Raw genomic sequence first — 25,552 nt, forward strand, 5'->3', positions numbered from 1 at the left:
CCCGTCCTTCTTATATAGGTCACATCTGCCCCGGAAGAGCTCCCAGTGGTCCAGATAACGGAAACCCTCCCTCCTACACCAGCTGTTTAGCCACGTGTTTAGCTGCTCTATCTTCCTATTTCTAGCCTCACTGGCACGTGGCACAGGGAGTAATCCCGAGATTACAACCCTCAAGGTCCTGTCTTTTAACTTTCTGCCTAGCTCCCTGAACTCCTGCTGCAGGACCTCATGCCCCTTCCTGCCTATGTCGTTAGTACCAATATGGACAATGACCTCTGCCTGTTTGCCCTCCCCCTTCAGGATGCCCTCTACCCGTTCGGAGACATCCTGGACCCTGGCACCAGGGAGGCAACATACCATCCTGGAGTCTCTTTCACGTCCACAGAAGCGCCTATCTGTGCCCCTGACTATAGAGTCCCCTATTACTATTGCTCTTCTGCGCTTTGACCCTCCCTTCTGAACATCAGAGCCAGCCGTGATGCCACTGCTCTGGCTGCTGCTATTTTCCCCTGATTGGATACTGTCGGGGGGGGGGGATAGCCTAAGGGGTATACCTGTTCAAGAGGGGGACAACCACAGGGGATTCCTGCACTGACTGCCTGCCCTTTCTGGTGGTCACCCATTTCTCTGCCTGCACCTTGGGTGTGACCACATTTATATAACTGCGATCTATGACGCTTTCCACCACCTGCATGCTCCTAAGTGCATCCAATTGCTGCTCCAACCGAACCATGCGGTCTGTGAGGAGCTCCAGTTGGGTGCACTTTCTGCAGATGAAGCCAAAATATATATATATTTTTTTTTTAAGTTACTGTTAACTATCTGTTTCCTAGCTCTAGATTTCTAATATAAATGCGAAAGCTAAATATAGCACTCTTCGATCTCTGGCTTAGATACCCCTCTAAATTATAATTAAGTAATTATGTTTAATTAGTTACCAATGCTTAATTTTTTAAAATTTAGTGCAGATTCCCAACCAGCCACTCAGGTCACAGCTTTTGTGTTTCCCCCCGACACACAATTTGAAAAAGGGCTCCTCTGGAGAGCCCAAAAGTCCGTTTTAGCGGGAGCCGCCGAATGTGCGGCTTAGCTCCGCATAGCCGCAACCGGAAGTCCGAATCCAAATAATTAAAAGAAACTAGTTTCCAAGCTTTGCAAAAGTAAAAAAGTTTGAACTTGCAGACATTTTTTTAAACTCGCTTTCACCTGGGATTGACAGCTGCTGCACACTTTCTTAATCTAATGTACACAGGGTCCATTTGCATGCAAACCCAGAAAACATGGTGTCCCTGGTTAAAAGGTGGACAGAATCTGGGATGAATAGAGCAGCTGGGAAGAGAGCAGGCTTTCATGTGATTTTCCCGTCTTACGACATTTCCTGCATCGTTTGCGCACCGAGCAGTGAAGAAATCTTCCCAAATAGTGGCAGCACGGTAGCATTGTGGATAGCACAATTGCTTCACAGCTCCAGGGTCCCAGGTTCAATTCCCCGCTGGGTCACTGTCTGTGTGGAGTCTGCACATCCTCCCAGTGTATACGTGGGTTTCCTCCGGGTGCTCCGGTTTCCTCCCACAGTCCAAAGACGTGCAGATTAGGTGGATTGGCCATGATAAATTGCCCTTAGTGACCAAAATTGCCCTTAGTGTTGGGTGGGGTTACTGGGTTATGGGGATAGGGTGGAGGTGTTGCCTTGGGTAGGGTGCTCTTTCCAAGAGCTGGTGCAGACTCGATGGGCTGAATGGCCTCCTTCTGCACTGTAACTTCTATGATAAATAACATCTGTCACTCTGCCAGCTCAGAATAAAGATACTTCTTACTACTACACACCAGCAAATGGGTTTTCAAACTGGAGTCTGAAAGGAGATAAAGTTTATTTTGTTGACCTATAGATTTCTGGTCACTGTACACAAAAAAAAAGCATATTTTGCATCAATACACCGTTTCCTTTTGGATAGCGAGCCAACACGGCTTTGGAAGTTGAAGGATCTCCCCGTTCATATTTGTAACAACGCCCCACTCACATACACATGAAAACCACTTTCCTAAGATACAAGTTTAAAAATATATTAAAAAGGGTGAAAAAAGGCAACCAAAACTAATGCAGAAATATGAAAATTTATTAGAGCCGAAAGACCACAAATTGAATACAAACCCCCAAAACAGCAAATAGTTTGTTACCGAGATCCCATTTGTTAATTGTTAAATAGGGAGTAGATTTCACTAGTGCAGAAAAAATTTACACTGGCCAACTTTCTATTTAAATGTATATAGAAAATATTCAAACCACTGAGAAGGAGATCAAGCAGCATTTCTCAAAAGAGCTGAAGAATCCCATTATTATTGACCAAAATTGCCCATTTTACAAGTCATTGCAATAGATACCATAAAAAGATCAACACTTGACTTGAACAATTCGGTCTCCTTAATATAATACTGCACAGTTCTTATAATCAATTACCCTGCAAAATACATAATGCATGGTTACATGATAGTCTGCAAAACCAATAATCTGGTTACAAAAAATAATTTTGCTCTTCCTACTTTGCATAGTTAAAGTTCAAAGTAACTACATCAAGTACATAATACTATTTAGAAAAAAACAACCAACTGCACAGAGTGATCTTGGTTGCAAATAAAATAGACAGACATTGTAACACTGAGATAGATTTTTTTTGGCACTTTCATTTCTATATAAAAAAAGAATACGACTTAGCATTAAATGGTAGCCCTTGGCAAGAGAGGTTCAGTTAGGAATACGAAGCTCAAAAACAGGCTGCATTAGCAATATCTCAAGTGCTTCCGGCCTTAATGTACAGCTGGAAAAAGGATTTTAGTTGAAGTAAATCAAATTTGAAATCTTGACATAAAATTCTTCCTTACTAATTTTGTGGCACTAAGGTATAGTACAAATTTGCACATTTCTCCAAAATTAAAACTCTATGCACATGAAATGCTACTACCCAGTGATAACCCAATAACCTTTGAGTGGACACTCAAAGGAGAAAACCCCCCTACAAGCTTAGCAATTTCTTATGAATTTAACATTTTAGTGCAATGTACTCCAGTCATAGCTGAATTATATATATGCAGCTTGAAAAATTAGAGGCATAGCCTCACTAATTTCAGCCAACTAAGTGAAGTGTGCATATAAAATCTTTTAAAGTGGAACATAAATTACCTCAAAGGAATACAGGGATCGCCCTGACTGCTGCCCAATCTTCTATAATATTCAATAAGAATTAGTTTCACAGGAATAGAGGAAGAATAGAGGCTTCTCAGACAGATAATGGTTCAATAATCTTTGTAATGGCATAACTCAACTAAACAAAAGTCATTTAGTGTTCTGATGGTCACTTGGCAATAATCACCGACTCAGGATAGGGAGTAGCAACCAGATTCTCCAGACTGTGAAAACCAACCCACAGGCTAAAGTGAGACGGCAAACACAACAGTTATAAGTATGAACATTCCAGGAGCCACACTTCTTGTGTGGTGTGGACCATTATCTAGCAACTTCCTACCCAACTTGAGTAAATCTTTCTCTTCCCAATCCCCCCCCCACCCACACCCAAAGTTTGGATTTTAAATCCCAAAGTTTAGGAAGATTCTCATATCAAAGATTAGCCCAAATACTAAATTACTCAGAAAGTGTGCGCATAAAGGAAAAGGCTTCGAGAAGATTCTAGTTGCGTCATGGAGAAAAAAGGCAATCTTTCTGAACTTCATAACCAAAGACTACATTTCTGCTACACTCCGAAACAACAATTTAATACATCTCTGTTGCTGATCTGCACAAGCTATATATTAATAAAATTAAAAAAAAAAAAAAAAAAAGGTTTCTCGGCAACTCCTAATTTAAACCAAATTCATTCCCATATAGTGGCTTACGCAGGTCACAGGAAATGGGGATTTACATGGATTCAAATTCATCAATCCGCTGCTTGGTGTTGCCCTGTCGAATCTGTCTCAGGGTTTTGTATTTGTCTCGTCCTGCCTTCATGTTCTCGGCATGTAGCAGGTCATTCCGCGTTTTCTTGGTCTCATCGCGTGCCTGGGCCAGCTCAGAAGTCAATGCCTATGGATAAAGTACCATTTCAGTCATCAGAAAAGATGGTTGTAGGCAAGTTGCCCAGATTAAATTTCTAGCTGGCCCCCAGTGCAAAATTAATGGAGCCACTCTCGGATACTTCTGACCATTGACCTCCCTAGAACAGTCTTGTGGCAAGAGAGACTTTACCCATCTACACAGCTCAGAGTCGCTGATTACAACAATAAACAAATTCAAATATTTAAAATAAATTTTTTTACAGAAAAATACCCTAAATATAAAATTGGGCAGTAGCACTTTGGCCAAATCTTAGATGCTTCTCCCCATTTGGGTGTGCTCGATCACGACATTTTTCGGACCAGAATTCAACACCACTTAAGCAAGAATCCAAACAATCCATTTTGAATCTAATTCACTCATACTTGATTTCAAGCTGCCTTCAATACTTTGAGGAAACTCCCTTGTAACATTTTCACCTACATGTGTCCAATTCAGGGCTTGGATCGATCCAAGCACACTAATTCCAGTCATAGAGAGGATCATATAATCGAAGATTAGGATAGGGATCAGTAAATAAACATCAGCAGTTTGGTCAAAGAGGTAAAAATAAAAGCTACTGATATGCTATGCTAGCTTCACTGCAAGCATATACACTTCAGAATTTACATAGTGCCAAATTGTGCTAAATTTTGGCCACCCTACCTTATAAATACACTGACTTGGGAGAATTCAGCAACGATTCACTGAAGGAACAACGTTCGTGATTGGCAAATGTGGGCCATATTCGTTGAAAGGCAAGATTCTAATTGGAGGGACTTAAAATAATAGAATGGAAAGGGTATATTGCTTTTCCATGTAGTAGGGCTCTCTAGAATAAAATGGACAACCATAAATTGATAGGAAGTCAATTAATCAAAAATCAAGAAAAATTTCAAACCAAAAGTGGTGTGTACGCGAATATTGCACAAAACATGGAAAACTAAAGATGCAAAATCAAGTGCTTAAAAAAGGCAAATACTTAATTGGAAAGCGCAATGAAAAAGTCAGAACAGGCCAGGTATGGAATAGCCCATAATGGAATAGCCTTCTGCTGTTCCTGTTCACAAGAGGGTAGTGCTAATAACAATCATTTGAGCTGAATCCCAACTGTACATCAGATTGGTAAATGTACATACCTGTAGCTGCTTCTGTACACGTTGGTTTTTCTCTGCCTCAGTCAACCTCTCTTCCTCACTGCGATCTTGAACGGTTCCCTCCGAAATGAGTTCAGCACTAGCCTCTGCACTATTCTCATCCTGCTCATCAGCATGCTCATTCTCCGCTTGCAGGATGGTCACTTGGATGGGTGGGGCTGCTGTGGCTAATTTAAGTTCCTCTTTGGTCTTTTCCAGATCATTTTGTGCTACTGCAGCCTGCACAATAGTGCATAATTGCAATTACTACTACATTTGACTCAACAATGAACTTTCATCATACCAATAATAAAGTCATAGTCACAAACATTACAATTTTGTTCTGTACAGTTCCTGACCAAAGCAATGACAAAACACACTTTTTTTGTGATGGCAGACAATTTCATTTGCTTGATTAGGTTGCCCGAAAGCAAGAGACAAAAGTGGAAAGGAAAACTCAAACATTGGCAGAAAACTAGTTTAAGGCACATGGACCCTACATGTTTGGTGTCAGGTGTTGACGGCTTTGGAATAATACAAAACTTGCAAAGTGGAAGCTAAAAGTGCCAAGACTTGATCTCAAAATGAGAGTGAGGTTGTGTCAGATCATGACTTTTGGGCAGTGCACATTAGGGAGAAGGGCATTTGGCCCTTTGAACCTGCTCTGCCATTCATTATGATCACAGCTGATCATCAAGTTCAATACCTGATCACACCTTTCTCCCCCCCTCCCCCATATAGCCCCAAGAGCTAGATCTAATTCTTTCTTGAAATTACACAATGTTTTCACCTCAACCACTTTGTGGTAGTGAATTCGACACATTTTTTCACTCCTTGGGTGAAAACATTTCTTCTCACCTCAGTCCCAAGTACAGTGTGAACCATCACCGCCACAGCTGTATTGTAAAAAAAATACCTTAAAAAGACCACCTGCCCTGCCCAACGAGACAATTAGTTGATTCATAATCCAAGTAAACTTGCGACAGCCTCCAATAGATTCAAGCCAAAAAGACATGTCGCAGATGATTTTAAGCCGGACACAAAAACTGAAGCAGCTGAGTCAGAGCCATGCTGCAGCCAATAAACACCCACTGAAGAAAATTGACACGAATGTTAAATGGGTTGGTATTAATAAAAAATTTCTGAAAACTCACTAGGACAAATGGAAGAGCTGATGTTTAATTGCACCATCCTCTGGCATCAATCAGCATGGCAGCAAATGGGCAAAATGTGGTGGGGGTGCTGAAGAGCCCACTATCTGTTGAATCCTTTTCGTTCTCACCTCCCATATAGCCAATTCATTTCCCCCTACAGTAAAATTGCATTGGATGCTCGCTGCCTCAACTGAACCATTACCCCTTAAGGAGCGGTAGTAGCTGCACTGTCAATACCCAGTTTCAGTGTGAAGATTGAAACAAACCAACTAATCTAACAATGAATATCTTAGTTTTTTGTCCAGGATGTGCAATGAACAGTTTGCAAGGCCCAGTTATCCAAAAGATGCGCAGGTTGATGGGGTTACAGGGATAGGGCAGGGGAGTGGGCCGAGGCAGTGTGCTCTTTCGGAGGGTCAGTGCAGACTCATGGACCAAATGGCCTCCTTCTGCACTGTAGGGATTTCAATTTCATGGTTTAAAAAGATAATATTTAGGGATTCTAGCTTTAAAGTTTGAGTAAATGAAGGGTCATCATGTTCTGAAAGCAAGCCTGGGTGGTTTGATTGTTAAGAGATCAAAAGAGGGATTTGATTTTACCGAGGTGGCAAAAGGCACTTGGGAGACCATAGGAACAGTCCAAGTTAACCAAGAGTGTAGCCCAGTCTCCTAAAGCCCCAAGCAGTCTCTGGGTTTACCAGGAGTACAGCCCAGACGGAAAGCCCCACATGGAGTTATAGGTATCTGGTTGCAAGCAGCTGCACAGTACATTGTCCATTTACTTCCAACATTGAAGGGAGTTGGGAGGAAAAGATAGCTAATTAGTGCATTGCTACCTGGATGCAAATTAATGTGTTTCATGCTGTCGTGGGGAGGTGGGTCAAGCCATTTTTAATTTGCAGATAAGGTTACTAGACTTTCCCACACGAACAACATAGAGAGACATCAGAGGCTTAGCAGAGAGAGAAAAGGCTGCTCGACTTTATGAGCTACCACAGCCAGATATGGAGGCAGATGGTTGGGCTGCAGTCGGGAGATGGTTGGGCTGCAGTCGTCGACAGATTTGGTGGGGTGGAGGGTGTCATGATATCCACATCAGCATATCATGGTGCAATCACACACACACTGATTGTCAGGGAGTTGGACCAACCAGCACACATAACATCGCAGCCAATCACCAGTGAGAGCACACGCACTATAAAACAGGGAACACCACAGTTCCCGCTCATTTTACCAGGAGATAGCTCAGAGCACAGAGCTCACAGCGTGCCACTCAGACATAGACCATGTGCTGAGTGCCTCACTAAGACAGTGATAGGGCTGGGTCCACAGGTTAGCCGGTGAAGCACGAACCTAAGCCAGTAGTTAGTAGTTGTCATTGTTTAAGACAATAAAACAGAGTTGTACCATCTACAGCCGTGTTGGATCATTTGTGCATCAGAACACCCAACACGACAGAGGGGAGGAAATCATCAGGGCAGGCTTTACTGCTGGTGATGGATACTTGAGGAAGGTGGTCACTTGAAGTTACACCTCGGCAAAACAGGATGCCATTGGGAACAACTATGGTCTGCTTGCTAAAAGGACCGTAATTTGCAATAGGTGAAGATCAAGTTGCCGACAAAAAGTGTGATTATTTTAATAATTTAATATAATAATCTGTGTCACAAGTAGGCTTACTGCAATGAAGTTACTGTAAAAAGCCCCTAGTTGCCACTGTTTGGGTACACAGAGGGAGTATTCAGAACGTCCAAATTACCCAACAGTATGTCTTTCGGGACTTGTGGGAGGAAACTGGAGCACCTGGAGGAAACCCATGCAGGCACAGGAGAATGTGCAGACTCTGCACAGATAGTGAACCAAGCCAGGAATCGAACGTGGGACCCTGGAGCTGCGAAGCAACAGTGCTAACCACGGTGCTACCGTGCATAGTTAAGACCCGATTAATTGGAAGTTTAAATTTCTTTCTAAACATCAACAGTCTCTATGAGAGGTTGTTAACAAACTATTCTAGTGAAAACAGCTCATTTACCATTGACTTTCGTAGTATTAGCTTTGTAATCGCCAAATCTAGATTGCGGCTAAATTATCTTCTAGTTTGTGTTCAGGACCCCTCTTAATCACGCAGCAATTGAAGAGACAATGTGACTATGGAGGCCCCCAAATTCACTCAAAACATTTGCCAGCAGGGGGAATTGTATGGAGATTGGAATTGGGAGCCTTGGCCGTTACATCCCTGCTGCTCTATTGCAAGGTTATACCCACACTGCAGTTCTAGTTGACTCTGATGTCTGGAGAGGCAGGAACATACTATTTTTCAAAAAAAGGAAATCATGTACCATTTGCAAGGACAAGGCAGGAAAGCCAAACAATCCAGAAATAGAATCACAGTCATATCCTTATAAGGGAAGAACAAATACTTGTCTTCAAGTATTCTCTCTCATTTAAAATCTTGTGCATAGCTCACAAACCACATCTATATTGGAGTCACAATTGACACATAATTGGACTGACATTTAATATTGAAACTGCTTAAGCCAACATTTAAAATGGGAAACCCCTATATTAATATCACATTCCACTAATTGTTTAATGATAACTCATACAAGATGAAGAAGAGGTGGGGGGAGGGGGGAAATAAAAAAACTCAAATGGTTCCTGCTGGAAAGAACCCATGTGTAGGCATCGCAACAAGGAGATAAAAACAGTGCTGGATAAACTCAGCAGTTCTGGCAGCAGCTGTGGAGAGAGAAGCAGAGTTAATGTTTCAAATCCAAATGACTCTTCACAGAACCGAAGAGGGATAGAAATGTAGTGCAACAAGATGAGGTTTGGTAGCTCGGTGTTACTTTCCATGGTCAACCAGCATCTGCACCCAAGAACTATGTTTGAGCATGCTCTGTTTGTTTACATGGAACTGTAGCTCAGCAACAGAGGGGAATCAGGAAAAATATACAAGCAACCGGGTATTCTAATCCCTCAAGAGTCATATAGCCTTACCTTCTGCTGCCACTCAGAGGCCTCCTCTTCCTTCTTCTTCTTGGTTTCCTCTAATATATTTATTTTGGAAGTGAGATGTTCAAGTTCAGCAGCCTACGAAGAAAAAAGATAAGGTCCCATGGAGTGACTTGCCCATCAAAATGGAAGGAGTAAACTTCATAAACCAAATTTGCTTCAGTCTTTAAGATTTTTTTTAATAAAAGGAGCGCTAATATTGCATCAAAATTAGTGTTTTGGAAACTAGAAGAAAATTTAAATATCTGGGGTAGAGTTAATGCTGAGGGCTCAATCGGCAATCAGGACCCTTAAACCATTCGTTTGGAGAAAAGTTTTTTGCCCAGAGTTCCTGCTTGCTCACTCATTTGCATACCACTGAACAAATTCTGCTGAGCTAGCACATTCAGCATTTGGCAATGTAATTTATCTTCTAGTTTGCTTTTTGATATACTAACCTAGAGCAATTTGATTATACAGCTGAAAAGGATTTACCACCAAAAATGTCTAGTCCAAACAGGACTCGAAATTATAGATTTTAAAATTACAAATGACTAAAAATAAGCAGCTATACATGATCATTTTCTGGTTATTATAGAATCCCTACAATGCAGGAACCCATTTGGCCAGTGACTCTGCACCGACCCTTTGAAAGAGCACCCTACATAGAGCAAAAAGTTTATTTAAAAAAACTTTAAAAATGGCACAGTTAGCACTGCTACCTCATGGCGCCAAATATCCCGGTTTGATCCCGGCCCCATGTCACTGTCCGTGTGGAATTTGCACATTCTCCCTGTGTCTGTGTGGGTCTCACCCCCACAACCCAAAGATTTGCAGGGTAGGTGGATTGGCCACGTTAAATTGCTCCTTAATTGGAGAAAAAAAAAAAGTCCGTCTGCCCAAAAGATCTGGTATGCCTATAAAGACTCACAAATAGGTGCAATTAGTTTGACTCCGGGGGTGTTTAATTCAATATGGGGCATGCAAATTGCGAGCATGATTATTTTTATAGTGCGAAGGTTCACAGAAGCTTGATTTGCACTGTGATCTTTGTGCTGGTTTTGGGAAAAGTGCACTGGAAAATCCTAGCACAAATCTTACTGTAGGTCCAAGCCACAAGTTCATTTTTGTAATGATCAGGATCAATATTTAGCACAAAAGTCTCAGACAGGATGAAACTGGAAAAAACAAAGTCACATTGATTCATCAGAGGATGCTCTTCTGGTGCCGGTGGCCGAGGTACACATCAGAGTAAAATCAAACACACATTACTCAGCATTTAACTGCTACACCTATTTTTGCAATGTTTAATAGATAGATGTTTACAGCATGGTGTACCTGAAATGGTATGTTCCATTCCATAGCACTTTTCACCTTGTTTTGGAAATAAAGTCACAGCAAAAGTTTGATCTCAAAATTAACATATAAATGCAAAAACAAAATCCACAGTATAACAGAGATTTTTTGCAGGGGTTGAAGTCAGTTAACAGTAAAGACAAAGGCCACGATTTTCCAAGGACTGGGAAAATCTCATCCAATGTCAATGGACCTGTGGCTGGACACAGATTTCCCCCCACTTCCCACCATGGATGGGACCTGAAAATCCCAGCCCAAACGCTGAGCCATGGCAGCATGTTTTAGCAATCATAGAATCTACAGTGCAGAAGGTCATTTGGCCAATCGAGTCTGCACCGGCCCCAAGGAAAGAGCACCCCGCGACTCCACCCTATATCCGTAAGCCCACGTAACCTTTTTGACACGGGCAATTTATCAACGGCAATCCATCTAATCTGCACATCTTTGGACTGTGGGAGGAAACTGGAGCAGCCGGAGGAAACCCACGCAGACAAGGGGAGAAAGTGCAGACTCCGCACAGACAGTGACTCAAGCCGGGAATCAAACCTGGGATCCTGGAACAGTGAAGGAACTGTACTAACCACTGTGCCACCGTGCTGCCCAAGCACTGGGCAAGTCAATGCTGCATGCATTTCACCATCACAATGGAAATGTCAAATGTAAAAATGAATCAACTTGCTTATAATGCCGCCTGCTGTGTGTAGTAAAGCATCACACTGCTGTTAACAGACCAGCCCCAAAATGATAATGCCTCAGCTGTGTGGTGCTGCCACTTCAATAGATATAATTCCATCCATCAAGATCCAAACCATCTCTGGATCAAAAAATTAGTGTTGAGCCTTTGGAACACAAAGCATTTTAATGGGGCATTGTCGCTCAGTATTCATCAGTGCTGGATGGCAGCACCATCATTCACAGCTAACGGGGTGGGGGTCAACTGCAACAGAGGAGAGGCTGACATTGACACTGATATTAGGCAAGGGATTATATTCCCAGACCTCCCATCATGTGGTTGGTCAGTTGAGTGACCATGCAGGAGACCGGAGGATAAAGTTGCAAGCCTTCAATTTGGGACCCCCTCCGCTCCGCCCACACATTCCTTAGACTGTGGGATGATAATAAGCAAAACAAAAGAGCCAGAACTGTGCATGTTGGCAGAAATCTAGAGTCTAGAACCTTGAGCTATTGGACTGAAATTCCTTACTGAGCATATTTATAAAGAAATTTAAGTTCCTTTTGATAGTAGCAGTGAAATTATTTACCAGGTCCTCCTGATTTTTCATCTGATTTTTGGACTGCTCAAATAAGGCAGCCTTGGTTTCCTCTGCAGACCTACGCTCTTGTTCCAGTCGTTCAGCTTCCTCCTGGGCAGTTTTCCTCTCTTGATCCAGCTCCAGTGCTTTGCGAGTTTGTTGTTCCAGTTCTGGAAGATAACATGGAAGCAGCATGTTACAATTTACCCAGGATAATGATTCTCATGCACATCAAGCATTCTGACCACAAAAGCTTATTTTCTGCCAAGATGTTGTAAATGCTTACCCCTGCTGCTACAGAGGGGAAGGCAGGGAGGGGGTTTGGGTCTTCTGAACCGGATGTATTATTACTGGGCGGCGAATGTGGAGAAGGTGCGGAGCTGGGTAAGAGGGGTTGATTCCCAGTGGATCAGAATAGGGGAGAGTTTGTGCAGGGGGTCGGGATTGAAAACACTAGCAACAGCGCCGCTCCCGACGGCCCCGGGGAAATACTCGGAGTCCAGTAATAATAGCTTCATCGAGAATTTGGAGGCAGTTTTGCCAACACTTAGGGTTGGGGGCAGGGTCAAGGGAAATGCCAATTCAGGGGCACCACCGATTTGAGCCAGGGAAGTGGGATGGAAATTTTCGGAAATGGGAGGAGAAGGGGATTAAGACACTAAAAGAATTGTTTCTTAGGGGTCGGTTTGGAGGATTGAAGGAGCTGGAAGTGACGTATGGGCTGGAGCAGGGGGAAATGTGTACATACATGCAGGTTTGAGATTTTGCCAGAAAGGAGATATGGAGCTTCCCAGTGGAGCCGGCCACCACATTGCTGGCGGTTTACGGAGCTATTTTGGAAGAGAAGGCACCACTGGAAGGGATCAAAGCAAAGTGGGAGGAAGAGTTAGGAGAGGATATAGAGGAGGGGTTCTGGTGTGAGGTGCTCCGGAGAGTGAATGCCTCCACTTTGTGCGTGAGGTTGGGGCTGGTACACCTGAAGGTGGTATAGAGAGCACACCTCACGAGGGTGAGGATGAGCCAATTCTTTGAAGGAGTAGAAGATGCATGTGAACGTTGGGGGGGGGGGGGGGGGGGGGGGGGGGGGGGGGGAAAGAGTGCCCGCTAATCACGTTCATATGTTTTGGTCCTGTCCAAAGCTAGAGGATTACTGGAAGGAGGTTTTTAGGGTAATTTCTAAAGTGGTGCACGTGAAACTGGACCCGGGCGGCCATATTCGGGTTGTCGGACCAGCCAGGGTTGGAAACGGGTGCAGAGGCAGATGTTGGAGCCTTCGCCTCGTTCCTTCGCCTCGTTGATGCCCGAAGGCGGATCCTGATAGGTTGGAGAGCACCCTCTCCACCCTATGCCCTGGCATGGCAGGGAGACCTGTTGGAATTCTTGACTCTTGAGAAGGTTAAGTTTGAACTGAGGGGGAAGGATGGAGGGGTTCTACAATTCATGGGCATTATTCATTATGCACTTTGAAGAACTGGATAATATTGAACATTAGTTGGGGCGTGTGGGTTGAGGGGGGCTGTGTGTGTTAATGGTGACTATGGGTGATCCCCAATTCCTTTCTGACATTTGTTTGTGTGAACATGCGGGCTAGTGTTTGGTGGGAGGATGGGATTGTTGTTATTGATATGGGGATTGACATTTGTTAATTGTTGGTGGGTGTAAATTTGGGAGAAGATGTGAAAAAGGAGAAGAAAAAAAATAAATTTATAAAAAAAAAAAAGTAAATGCTTACCCCATCCATGTCTATAGTCGCAGGCCAATGACCATTAGGTGGCACCCTTGCATTCTCTTAGCTTCCCTTATTCGCCAGTTAAGAGGGCATCACAGATTACATATAGTTGCTGACTTAAAAATTGCCCCATTCCTTCCCCCCACACCCCCCGTACACTCATGATTCAGCTTATCAAAATCAGCCTTATAGCCCCTATGGCAACCAATTGGCCTTTCACTGCTTTCTGCTTATCGAGGCACAACTGCTCAAATCAAAAATAAAATCTAGCATTTGCCATCATTGCCCATGCGCTATTTAAAAATCACCCTGCTCTGGCTCTGCTGCATGTTCCACCTTTCCTGCCCCACTGTTTATTTCTTGCCCATTTATATCATACCGCCCTAAATCAGCCCCACCTTTTCAAACAATGGCAGCCTTGTCAGCTAATGTCCATTTAGCCTTTATTGCATTATACCGATGATCCACGAATTCATAAACAATTCAGCCCTCAGCCTGGGATACTGGAGCGTATTTTTTTATTTTTTTTTTTTAAATTAAAAAAAAAGGCAGAATAGTTTTCTTTTTAAAAAGCCACATGGCCAGCTTCAAGAAAATATTAAAAATAGAAAGTATTGCAGCTACACAAAACAACCCCCCGCCCCCACCCCAAATAAAAGAAAGCGATGTTATTGCCTGTAGCTGGACAGTTCCACTTCTTGTTTGAAAAACAAAATTGAAAATATTTGACTGTGTGGCCCCCAATGGGGCCCTTTCTTGTGATTTATGTGCCCACTCTGTTTCAAGCAGGGAGGAAAGTAAAGGGCCGAGGAGAATGACAACTAAACATTGGTGGGGGTTTTTCCTTCCTTTCTCCACCCGGGTCCTTACACCCACAAACCTGAGCAAAATAATTTCACAATTGCTCAGTGATCCATAGAATAATTTCCCCTTGTTCTATATAAAAGAATCACCTCCAATTACTGTCTGGCATCCTGTCCAGTCTTGGAGTCAGCAGTTTATTTGGCTATTGGGGATGCCGAAGTCAAAGAAGATTCCGCTTCACAGCAGAAATAAATCCCGGTCAGGTCTGCTGAACCGAGACCCACAGACATGGGGAGGATGTGCCAACTCCACACGGACAGTGACCCGGGGTCAGGATTGAACCCAGGTCCTTGGCACCTACTAATCAGATTATTAAAATAGATCTGACTAAGCGAGGAGGTTAATGTGACTGGATGAAAGATAGGGAGGTGTTGGGACACAAGTCTAAATTCTACCCCTCCTCCCAAATTCAATATATTGACCAACTTTGTTCTCTACAAAATTTAACTTTTCCCAGGAGATCAAATTATTGGAGAGGAGAAATATTGTTGAATCATTATTTGAGTCTTTTTCATGTTTATAAAGACTTTTTCATGTTTATAAAGTATAATAATTCCCAGAAAGGCCATTCATTCCCATGTAGAAAATATGATATCCTATATAATTACAAATCAGTGCTGAAGAATAGGTTTGTCCCTCTCCTAGAAATGCAATAGGATGAGAAGCTTCTTTAAGGAATACTTATGGTTCAGAGGCTTTCCTTCGTTCTAACTCATTAAATAATCAATATCAAGACAACAACAGAAGCATGTCGTCCATTCAGATCAATTGCTCCTCTACCAAATCAATGTACCTTTTTGGGCTTTTTGAGTCTGTTCTTCGATCTGCTTCAGCCTCTCCATCAATTCATCCTTTTCACGTTCTATATTCTCTCTCTCTTTCTCCGCTTGCTCTCTCTTCTTTCTCTCATTTTCTAGCTGTGCTCTAGAGACAACAAACACTTTTAGAAATCAACTTTTAAAATTAAATTTTAATCAAAACGGAATGTCAAATATAAGCTGATATCTCCCCTCTTTCTCCCCCCTCCCCCACCCAAAAAAAAAATTGGCTGCTGCAAGCCATTGGTATCTTCTGGTCCTGCCAAAGTCTATGGGCTTTGCATGGCTGACCCGCCCCATTGTCGGGGAACCCATTGAACTGGAGTTGACTTTGGCAGGACTGGAAGATCCAGATGGCGGGAAGGGCTGGAAAATCCTGCCGATGATTTTTGAAAACACCAGCTCTTGGTAATTGGGAAAAGAGGGGGATGTAACTTTTTTTTTTTTTTTTTTTTTTTTAAATGTGTTAATATAAACAGTGCCTTCTTCTTCAGCTTAAATGCATCAATCGGTTCTCCGGAATTAATTTCTCTTGGGAGTGCAGCGAGTTATGCAGATAGAAGTAGCAGCCATTTCAAACCATAAATATTTTATAACCATAACTCTGTTGAAGGAATAGCATTAGGCACAATACAGCTTGCCAAAGTTCCTTGTTCCTCAATGGCATATTCGGATCATCCGGTTAAAAAGACAGCAGGACCTTAGTTGCGCGTTTCATTTGAAGAATGGGATACATACAAGAATCTCCAAAGCACAACCAAAAATTTTGCTAAGAGTCCTGTTGCATTGCCCAATGTGGATATTGCAATCTCAGACAATGGGAAGCTCCTCCAATGGAATGTGCGTGCAGTCAGTGAAATAGAACACACCAACATTATTTTTAACTTCCACGATTAAAGTCTACAGATTGAAAATCACTACTGCTTCAAATCAGAAAACATTCCTGACCTTTCCAGCTGTTTCTGATGTTTCTCTTCTCTAGCCTGAGCCTTCATCTGCTGGACTTCAATGGTATCTGGCTTACGTCTGCGCATATACAGTTCATGGTTCCCCATGCACAATGCCAGGATACGTTTGTTAATGCGGAGACGAGGTGCATAGAATATGAAATCCTATGAAGATAGAATTAATACATTACAAAGCAGACTGCATCATGCATATAATCAGAGAGCACAAACCCATATCACTACCTCTTCTCCACTTTATCCTGTGTTACTCCCCAGGCTCTCAACTAGGAAAACTGCATGAACAAAGATAGATCTTTCAACATTTCAAGGCCTGGATTTTACATGCCCCTGCCAATCAGGTTTCCAGCAGAGGAGCACGTAAAATATTATGGCAGCCTGACTCACCACCTTCCTACCCACCCCTAACTCAATCCCCATAATACACTAGATGGGCAGGCAGCCAACACGGACTTTTCAAATGAATAATTGCTGTTTAGCACGCCTATTGACTGAATAATATGCTGCCCAGGCCATAATATGGTTGGCGTGCACAGTCAGGAGGGTGTGGTCCATTCTTTTAAAGCCCGCAGGAAAAAAGGTAGGAGGGAAGGAGTACTTTCCCCCATTTTCCTGGTGCGCTGTCAGTCCTACAAACCCAACCCCCCACCTCTCTGGGCTTTAAGATCCCTCGCACTTTAAAACTTGCCTTTCCTAGGCAGCCATGATCCTCTTTGGGCTTCTTTCTGCAGTGCTCACTAATGAGCTCTGGCACTATTCAGATTGAGGGAGATGCTGACCAATTAGATGGGCCTGCAATGCCCAATGGCAGGACTTCCTCCCACTGAAGAGCAGAAGTCCCACTGTTGAACAGTTTAACCTGCCCATTGCCAAAACTGTTGCCAGTGACCGTTATTTGGAACACAAGTGTAATTGCTGATTGTTGTAAAAACCCATCTGGTTCACTAATGCCCTTTAGAGAAGGAAATCTGCCGTCCTTATCTGGTCTGGCCTACATGTGTCCAGACCCACAGCAATGTGGTTGACTCTTAACTGCCCCCTCAAGGGCAATAAATGCTTGCCAGCCCACAACACCCACACCCCATGAACAAATAAACAAAATATTTTCTTGTTGGATGGCCTGATTTATATTACAAAAATACTTGTAGCTAAAGCTATAAACAATTTATTAACATGAACTGTGAGTCAAATATATACAAAACAGATGAATAACAGTACGAACATGCACAAGCAACTGCTCTTCCAGCCCCCTCATCCATTTGAGGTCACCTGACTCTAACATTCACTTACATACTAAAGAGACTCCTTGTGGTCAGTCGGTGAATTACAACACAACCATGATGTCACTGCAACAAGTACTCTTTCATTCTGGAGGGGTATTGGGTTCCATTATCAACTGAAGTCACATTTCAGCTACAGTGCTCTGGTAGGGCTACATCTGGACTCCGAAACTAAGAGTAATTGACTCCAGGATAAAGACCAATACAGTAAGCTGAAGGTGGAGGGATTAGTTTGCAGGTGAAGCTCAGCTGGCCTATTTTTTGATGTAACATACTTACTGGTGCTTTCTTATCAATCGGTTTGATAATAAATTTCTTGTCATTAAATGAAATGTTTCGGATTTCACTCCATGGGAACCCAATCTTGGGTGTCAACCTTAAAAATAGAAATATTCCAGTTCAACAACCACAAAAGGATACCCACACTTCCCAGTCCTCACAGTACATTCAAAATCTTCTCCCACCTCTTATCTTCTGCCCCACTTCCTTCACTGTAAACTCAGCAGCTTCCACATGGGTTAAAGCACTGCCCCAGTGTAATAAGTCATTTAGATTAGATTCTAGGCTCAATTACTGGTTTTATGTTGCATTAACTAATTGCAGTCAAAGCAGCAATTAGAACTTTATAATTTATTTGTGGGGCCCTGGGATTTGGTGCAGATGTGGGGGACTGAGAAAGGGAGGAAGAAAAAACTCGCAGGCAAGATTCTCGCCTTAAATTGCATGGGTAAATAGCAGGCGAGGGCAGGATTGGTCTTGGTTGTGGTGTGCAGTTCACAGGTCAATATACCAGCCAGCCACGTGTTTAAGTTAATACATAACAAACCCCTGACCAGCCACAGGCATGACTGTGCCAACAGCTGTTTTGGCTTATGCAAAGCTTTAAAATACAGATAAATGCACTTCCATGTATCCATTTACTCACATGCTAACATGTTTTATCACTTTTCATTGAACTCTGCAATGATTCTAATCAGTGTAGCTTCCAGCAGTTAAGTGGTATTTGCTGAGATGTGGACGCACAGAAGGTTTAGATTATTAAAATGCTTGGATGTTGCTTGCCCATTGCCATGATGTTCCCTGTTGGAGCTGCTCATTATGGTTAGCTTACTTATTTCTACTGCTCTGGATCAGTTATTCTAATAAGTCAAGCTGAATGACTGACTGTGTCCATTACTCCGAATTAAAAAACTTCTGTGCACTGCTGCTGCAGGGGGTCCATGGATCGAAATGACTGTGCTCATTACTCCAAATTAAATGTGAATTTGGATATCTAGCTAACCATTTGTGGCTAGTTTTGCAACCCCAGGGTTTAACGTCGAGGGCAGTACAGCGGCCCAAGGGTGTTAAAAATGTACTTATCTGCCTCTATTTCATCACCCATTTGCTTATATTACAGACAGCATTCCACATGGGAGGCACTTACCGATCATCATGTTCATAGATGTTCAATCCAAGAGCGTCGACTCCAAGCCACAGTTCAGAGCCTTTTTTGTTTTTGATGTTGAAGTAGTTAACACCATACATTTCAAGATCTTGAGCAATCTTCAGATATTCCATCATAGCATCCTCCCTATCAATGAAAGTAGGCATCAATATTAAATTCCATTAAATGTTTAAATACCAGTTTTAAGACAAGAGGATGAAGAAACAAAAAATATATATATGTTTTTTTAATTTGGATGCCACGGGCTTGGCCAGCTTTATTACCCATCCCCAATTGCTGTTGGGAATGTGGTGATGAGGAGTCACCCGCAGTCCATGTGGTGTAGGTACACCCACCGTGCTATTAGAAAGCAGTTCCAGAATTGAAGGAACGGAAATAAAGGGCACGATCTAATGGCCACATTACGCCCGAAAGTCAGCACAGTGCAACATGGCCAGTAGATGCTGGGAGACCCCGTTGCTAGGATCTGCCCGGCTATGCCTCGTGAGATCCAACGCGATCTCGAGAGACGTCGCGATGTGAATCGCAATCACTTTTTGGCAAATCTGTGTATTAGAGCGAGACAGTTAGTCTCACTCTAAACTGCAGGTTCTGGAGGGAACCGACACATTGGTATCTAACCCCTTCGCATCAGACCTCAGGCAAGCACCATTCAGTACTGGACCCACAAACAGGGACCAGATAGAACGGCACTTGTGGGGGCCTCCTAGGGGATTGGAGGCCCCTCAGGTGCATGCCCTTTGGACAGGATGGTACCCTGGCACTGCTGGTGCCACCCAGGCACTGCCAAGGTGCCAAGCTGGCATTTTTACACTGACAGGGACCGGGCCCAGATGTGCATGTGTGGTGAGGTGAGGTGACCCCCACCCCAAGGGCCCTGGAAACAGGGCCCGGGGGGGGGGGGGGGGGGGGGGGGGTGTTGGTAAGAGAGATTGGGAAAAAAATGACGGCCCAATCTCTGCTGCACTGAAGAATTCTGGTGAGTGGGGCTCCTCAGTGCAGGAAACGGGACTAAGTGCTGCTTCGAGTGTTGTTGGAGCTGCACCCACCCTTATCCAGGCAAGTGGGAAGTATTCCATCACAATCCTGCTTGTGCCTTGCAGATGGTGAACAGGCTTTGGGGAGTCAGGAGGTAGAGTTACTCACTGCACAAATTCCCTGCCTCCGACTTGCTCTTATAGCCACAGCATTTATTGGTCTTGTGCAGTCCAGTTCCTGGTCAATGGCAAACCCCAGGATGGTGATAGTGGGAGAATTCAAAGATAGCAATGTCATTGAATGTCCAGTGGAGATGACACATTCTCTCTAGTTGGGAATGGGCATTGCCTGGCATTTGTGGCACCAATGTTTCTTGCCATTTGTCAGCCCAGGATATTGCCAGAAGTGAAAGCTTATGGACAGAGACTGCTACAGTATCAGAGGAGTCAAGAATCATGCTGAACTCTGGTGCAATCACCAACAGTTCTGACTGTTATGGAGGGACAGTCGCTGAAGAAACAACTGAAGATGGTTGGGGCTTAGGGCGCTACCTAGACAAACTCCCGCAGTGGTGGCCTGGGACTATGATGATTGACCTCCAACAACCAACTTCCTGTGTGCTAGGTATGACTGCAATCAGGTGTGTCTTGTTCTCCTCTCTCACCTTCACCCCGCCCCCCCCTAGCATTTCCTCCTCCCCCCCCCCCCTGACCCTCAGCATTTTCTCCCACCCCCACCCTCGGCATTTTCTCCTCCACCCCCCAGTCTAATTATGTAATCTGGTTCAAACCAAAACCTAACTATCTATAAGACAAAACATTTGCAAGTTGTTTTTTTAGCGAAATTAACAGTGGGGAATGGGTACGGGACAACAGAAAATGATGCTGCTAACAAGAAGTCCAATGCTATGAGGACATTTTGGCTTCCTGGATATTTCCCTAGTTCTGTTGGGGGTTGGTGAGGGTCACGTCATAGGACCTGCTGAAATTAATTTTGCACACAGCTCACATCTTTTCAATGAGTCTCATTGGCAATAATTATAACCCAAGTTAAGCACAAAATATTTGGATCCGTCATGAGCAACAATTTAATTTTGATTGAAATTAAATTAATTTGGCCAATATAATTTAAAGAAAGGAAGATGTATATAATAGAAACCATACTTATTTGCACTGGCTCTTATACTCACTCGGGTCCGGAACTTGAAAAATCAAAAATTTAAACCCGTAAAAATAAAGTACACACAATATGCTTGCATTATAATGAATGCAGAATAAATTTGCCCAGAACTCATTTCAGAAGTTTAAAAATTAGTGTATTGGGAAGCACAGCAGTCTCAAGGAGGTGGCCAAATTACAGCTTACTAAAGATCAGAACAATGAACTCAATTAGGTTTATTTCTGTATAGTATCAGTAATCTAAAGAAAAGGCATACTTCAGCAATTTGCAAGTTTTAATTGTCTTCTCCTGACATTGACAAATGTAACCATCATAAACGTAACCACCATAAACAAGACATGGACGACGGATTGAATACCTGGGTGTTCCAAATCCAACACAGATGAAATCGAAAGCTGGGACAGCCTTATTCAATGCAAAACATCTTGACTTTTTCCAAAAGTATTAGTTCGTGATCAACTTGGACACCATACCGATGAAATATAGGATGCATTTTGAAGATGGAGATGAAGGCATACAAGGCCTACAATTTCCCCACTCAAAACTGCAGGGCTACCTTCTAGCATACCACACAATATGGTCCAGTCTCTTCTTCACTCCACACAATCCATCAATAAGCCAAGTTACATCTGTCACTAAAAGCAGTCACAGCATGCAAGTCCGCCATGTCTCTGCTGCTAATACTGCGGGCGTCAATGCAAACAGTTGGCATTTTGGTCCTAAACAAAGATACTTGCCGTTGAAGGAATTGCCACTCAGTCAATATTAGAATTTCAGATTCATTGTTGAGTGAACAAATTTTTTTTGTAAGACTAACTGTAAATTACTCCACAGTTTAGTTAAAAAGATTAACTTCTCTACAAAAGGATTGCACTGACAACTCCTGGTATACCTGATCATCCCTCGGTGCTCTTCATGCCAGATCTGGATCCGATCCTCCCATTGCTCTTTGTTTAACTTGTGCTGTTCCAGGACACTGAAGGGAGGAAGGAATAGTTGCACCATTAAAAACAGATTCCCAGAGGAAAGTCATCTTAAATAAGTTGGGTTATATCCCTATGTGTATGCCTAGCGACTGATTATTTAAAACTGAAAAAGCACCAGTGCAGCTGTATTCCTACATTTATCTCATTAAATTCATCAGTTTAGCAGTCATACTTTTAGATCGATAGCTGCACTTTCAACTGAAGTTGTACATTTCAAAATGGAATACCACTCTGCAAATTCATAAACCAAATCTGTTCATAGGATTGGATATCAAATTTTGAAGCATTAAGCCACTAATCAACCTACAAAGAGTGTTTAGGTGATGCCAAGCTGAAAGTACTTTGACTGCAAGAGGTAGGGTTAACCCCAGGCAGGTGGAGTTCCACAGTTGAAGTCTTGGGGGGAAAAAAAAAAGCGAGGAGGCTGGTGCATTTATTTCAACGGAGGCAAGAATGTAGTGCGAAGGGAGTTGCGCGCACTACAGGCTATCTGAAGCTTCTCCTTGGCTTTCTCCCAGGTAGAGTTATTGCGGGGGGGGGGGGGGGGGGGGGGGGAAAGAAACAATCACCCTGAACTTTTTCAGCACTGCCTAGCAGCCATGTACCAAGTATTAGAAAAACTCCCAATAAATGTTATTTGTTTCTTGAACATAATATTTTGTATCCCTATAACCAGCATGCTAAGTTAGCGCAACCTGACTTTAGTTCCAGGCAGAAACAAAATAGGCCCTTAATTCAGCACCAAAGACCATAGGCCAACTAGTATGTGCAATGGAAAACATTGAAGCAGACAGTGCTCAAGCTTGGGGCTACAATGCATTCTAGGGACAAAGTAGAGGATCGATTTCTATGATTTGGAGTACTCTATACTTGCAGGTGCTAACCAAAATGGAAAGCTCTGTTCTCAAAGACAAACATCCCTCAGCTTAAGCAAGTGGGACTAAATAGTTTGGACATGGGTCCATATACAACAACCCCCCCCTGAATATTTAAAAACTGCCAAAATTCTACAAAATGGCTAGTGGGGGCCAGTAATATAACAGGGAAGAAGGTGGTATTGAGATACAATAATAATCTTTACTAGTGCCACAAGTAGGCTTGCATAAACACTGCAATGAAATTACTGTGAAAATCCCTTAGTCTGTTATATATAAATAAAAACAAACTAGTAATTGAAATATCACCTGCGTCTCCAGGCACTGAAAGAAGAGTGGATATTTAACTCATTAAAAATCTACTCAACAAAATTGGATTACTAAAATATACCCAGGTTAACAATTTAAAGCAAGAATTAAGACTAAAAACTGATCAGAGAAAGGCAATACAACTTGGGTTGTATCCAACTGCCTGGACATTTGGCCATTTTGCAAGTGGGAAAGAAAAATTAATAGATTCATAGAATTTCGTGCAGAAGGAGGCCATTCGGCACAGAGTCTGCACAGGCTCTTGGAAAGAGAACTCCACATATCCCCTTGGCCCAGTAACCCCACCTAACCCAAGAGCAATTTATCATGGCCAATCCACCTAAACTGCACATCTTTGGACTGTGGGAGGAAACCGGAGCACCTGGAGGAAACCCACGCACACACGGGGAGAATGTGCAGACTCCGCATAGACATGACACAAGCCAGGAATCGAACCTGGGACCCTGGAGTCGAAGCAACTGTGCTAACCATTGTGCTACCTTGGTTTCTCTGCACAAGCCAGGCAATGTGATTAAGACACAGAAAATAATCAAAGACTACATTTGGGACAACCAAATCAGGCAGCCTATACAAGAGATAGAGATGACTGGCTCAGCTAAAATATACAAGTGTACAATGCAGAAAGTTAATAACTACCAGTCCTTTTGCTATGAAATGGGAGAGTAAAGGAGGACAAATGCAAAACAATGAGGAAAGTGTTCACTATAACAAATGGCATAAGAAATAGGCCAACATAAAATAATTCAACTTTACCAAAATGTAACTTAAATAATCTATATCTATTTCAATATGATGCATCAACATTTCCAATCGCTCTCTACCCCTGACCAATCACATCTCAGCCCATCATATATATCATCAGATGTATATATGTCAGCATTGGTCTTCAGATTGGGATCAGGAGTAGGCCTGATCATTAATCCTTTGCTCCATCACTGCTATGGCATCAAACCTTTAACTGCTGCCCTGGCAGAGATTTAATAAAGCTTCCAAAACAAAACTTGGGACCTTTGTGCCCATGGCTCTTTACTATACCGACACTATAAAATCAGAAATTTCATTTTAGTTAATAGTCTGTAAATTGATTGTTAATAGTCATCTTATTAACAAAGCAAAACATTGGCCTCTTGCACAGAATCCCTGAACTGTGGTGCTCATTCACCACTGAATCACATTTTGGCAATGTAGAAACTTAATTTAGGTAGCGCCATTTTGGTTTGCCTATTTAACTTCATCCATCTACCTACAACTCAAGACTAAACGGCTCAGGTTGATGCAAAATAATTGTGGCCATTATTGTAAAGCAAAAGAAAGACATTTACCGCTGTGGAAGTAGACGGTCATTTGACAAATAGCCTGTTTTGTGGGCATCTTTATTGAAATCTCCATATTTGACCTGCACAGCATAAGAAGCCAATAGCACTGCAGTCTCTGGGGGGCAGTAGATGTCATCGTTCAGAATGCCCTCTTTCACTTGTAGAAAGAAGAGGCGCTGCGTTATCTCCTGAATGAGTTCCTCAGATACATCTTCTGGAAAGAATTTTGCTCTAAACTTGAAAAGCAGTGGAGATTCCTTTCGAACATCTTGCTGAGTTACCTAAAACACACAAAATCACAACTTAATGTATCTCAAGTCTGTGCAGAAATGTAGATGATCAAAAACAAGTACATTAGTCCAATTTGAATAATTTCACTTGGAATATTGGTCTCTTAATCTACTCTGCTTCCATGTGCAGACGGACAAGGACTGAAGTCCTCGACACAATTCTTTTAAGCGACAGGATTGAACTCGACCATGATCTTGTGCTTGGATATACTGACCTTCAACATAAAAAAAACTGCAATGATGTGACTTTGACAAAGTACAGGATGGTTGCAAGTGCCAAACGATAATCGTTAAAAAATAATTAGATATAAAGTCCATTAAGTTCATTTGTGTTTCAGATTGAGAGCTATAACCTTCAGAAAATAAATTATATTGCACCTTCACACCCCCCTGCAATTGGCCAGGTGATGCTTATTAGGGAGGAAAACGTTTTTAAATAGGAACGTTTTAATGGGCTATTCTTTCAGAATTGCCAACACAGTGGGTTAAAAAAATGATAGCAGAGGCATTGCAGATGT

At 42.6% G+C, this 25,552-nt stretch overlaps 1 protein-coding gene across 1 annotated transcript in view; it reads right to left on the bottom strand.

Annotated features, from left to right (window-relative positions):
• Positions 1-2,096: 2,096 nt before the first annotated feature.
• The window catches only part of msna (moesin a), a 109,032-nt gene continuing 85,576 nt past the window's right edge, over positions 2,097-25,552 (bottom strand). Inside the window, exons 4-13 of the mRNA XM_072505582.1 lie at positions 24,751-25,025; positions 22,130-22,213; positions 19,060-19,206; positions 17,913-18,009; positions 16,337-16,500; positions 15,364-15,494; positions 11,987-12,147; positions 9,375-9,467; positions 5,224-5,460; positions 2,097-4,075 (exon numbers count right to left, since the gene is read on the bottom strand). Of these exons, the coding sequence (XP_072361683.1) occupies positions 3,911-4,075; positions 5,224-5,460; positions 9,375-9,467; positions 11,987-12,147; positions 15,364-15,494; positions 16,337-16,500; positions 17,913-18,009; positions 19,060-19,206; positions 22,130-22,213; positions 24,751-25,025 (1,554 nt within the window). The 3' untranslated portion in view covers positions 2,097-3,910. The remainder of the gene's footprint in view (positions 4,076-5,223; positions 5,461-9,374; positions 9,468-11,986; positions 12,148-15,363; positions 15,495-16,336; positions 16,501-17,912; positions 18,010-19,059; positions 19,207-22,129; positions 22,214-24,750; positions 25,026-25,552) is intronic.

Source organism: Scyliorhinus torazame, chromosome 5, assembly GCF_047496885.1.
Source record: "Scyliorhinus torazame isolate Kashiwa2021f chromosome 5, sScyTor2.1, whole genome shotgun sequence".
NCBI lineage: Eukaryota > Metazoa > Chordata > Chondrichthyes > Carcharhiniformes > Scyliorhinidae > Scyliorhinus > Scyliorhinus torazame.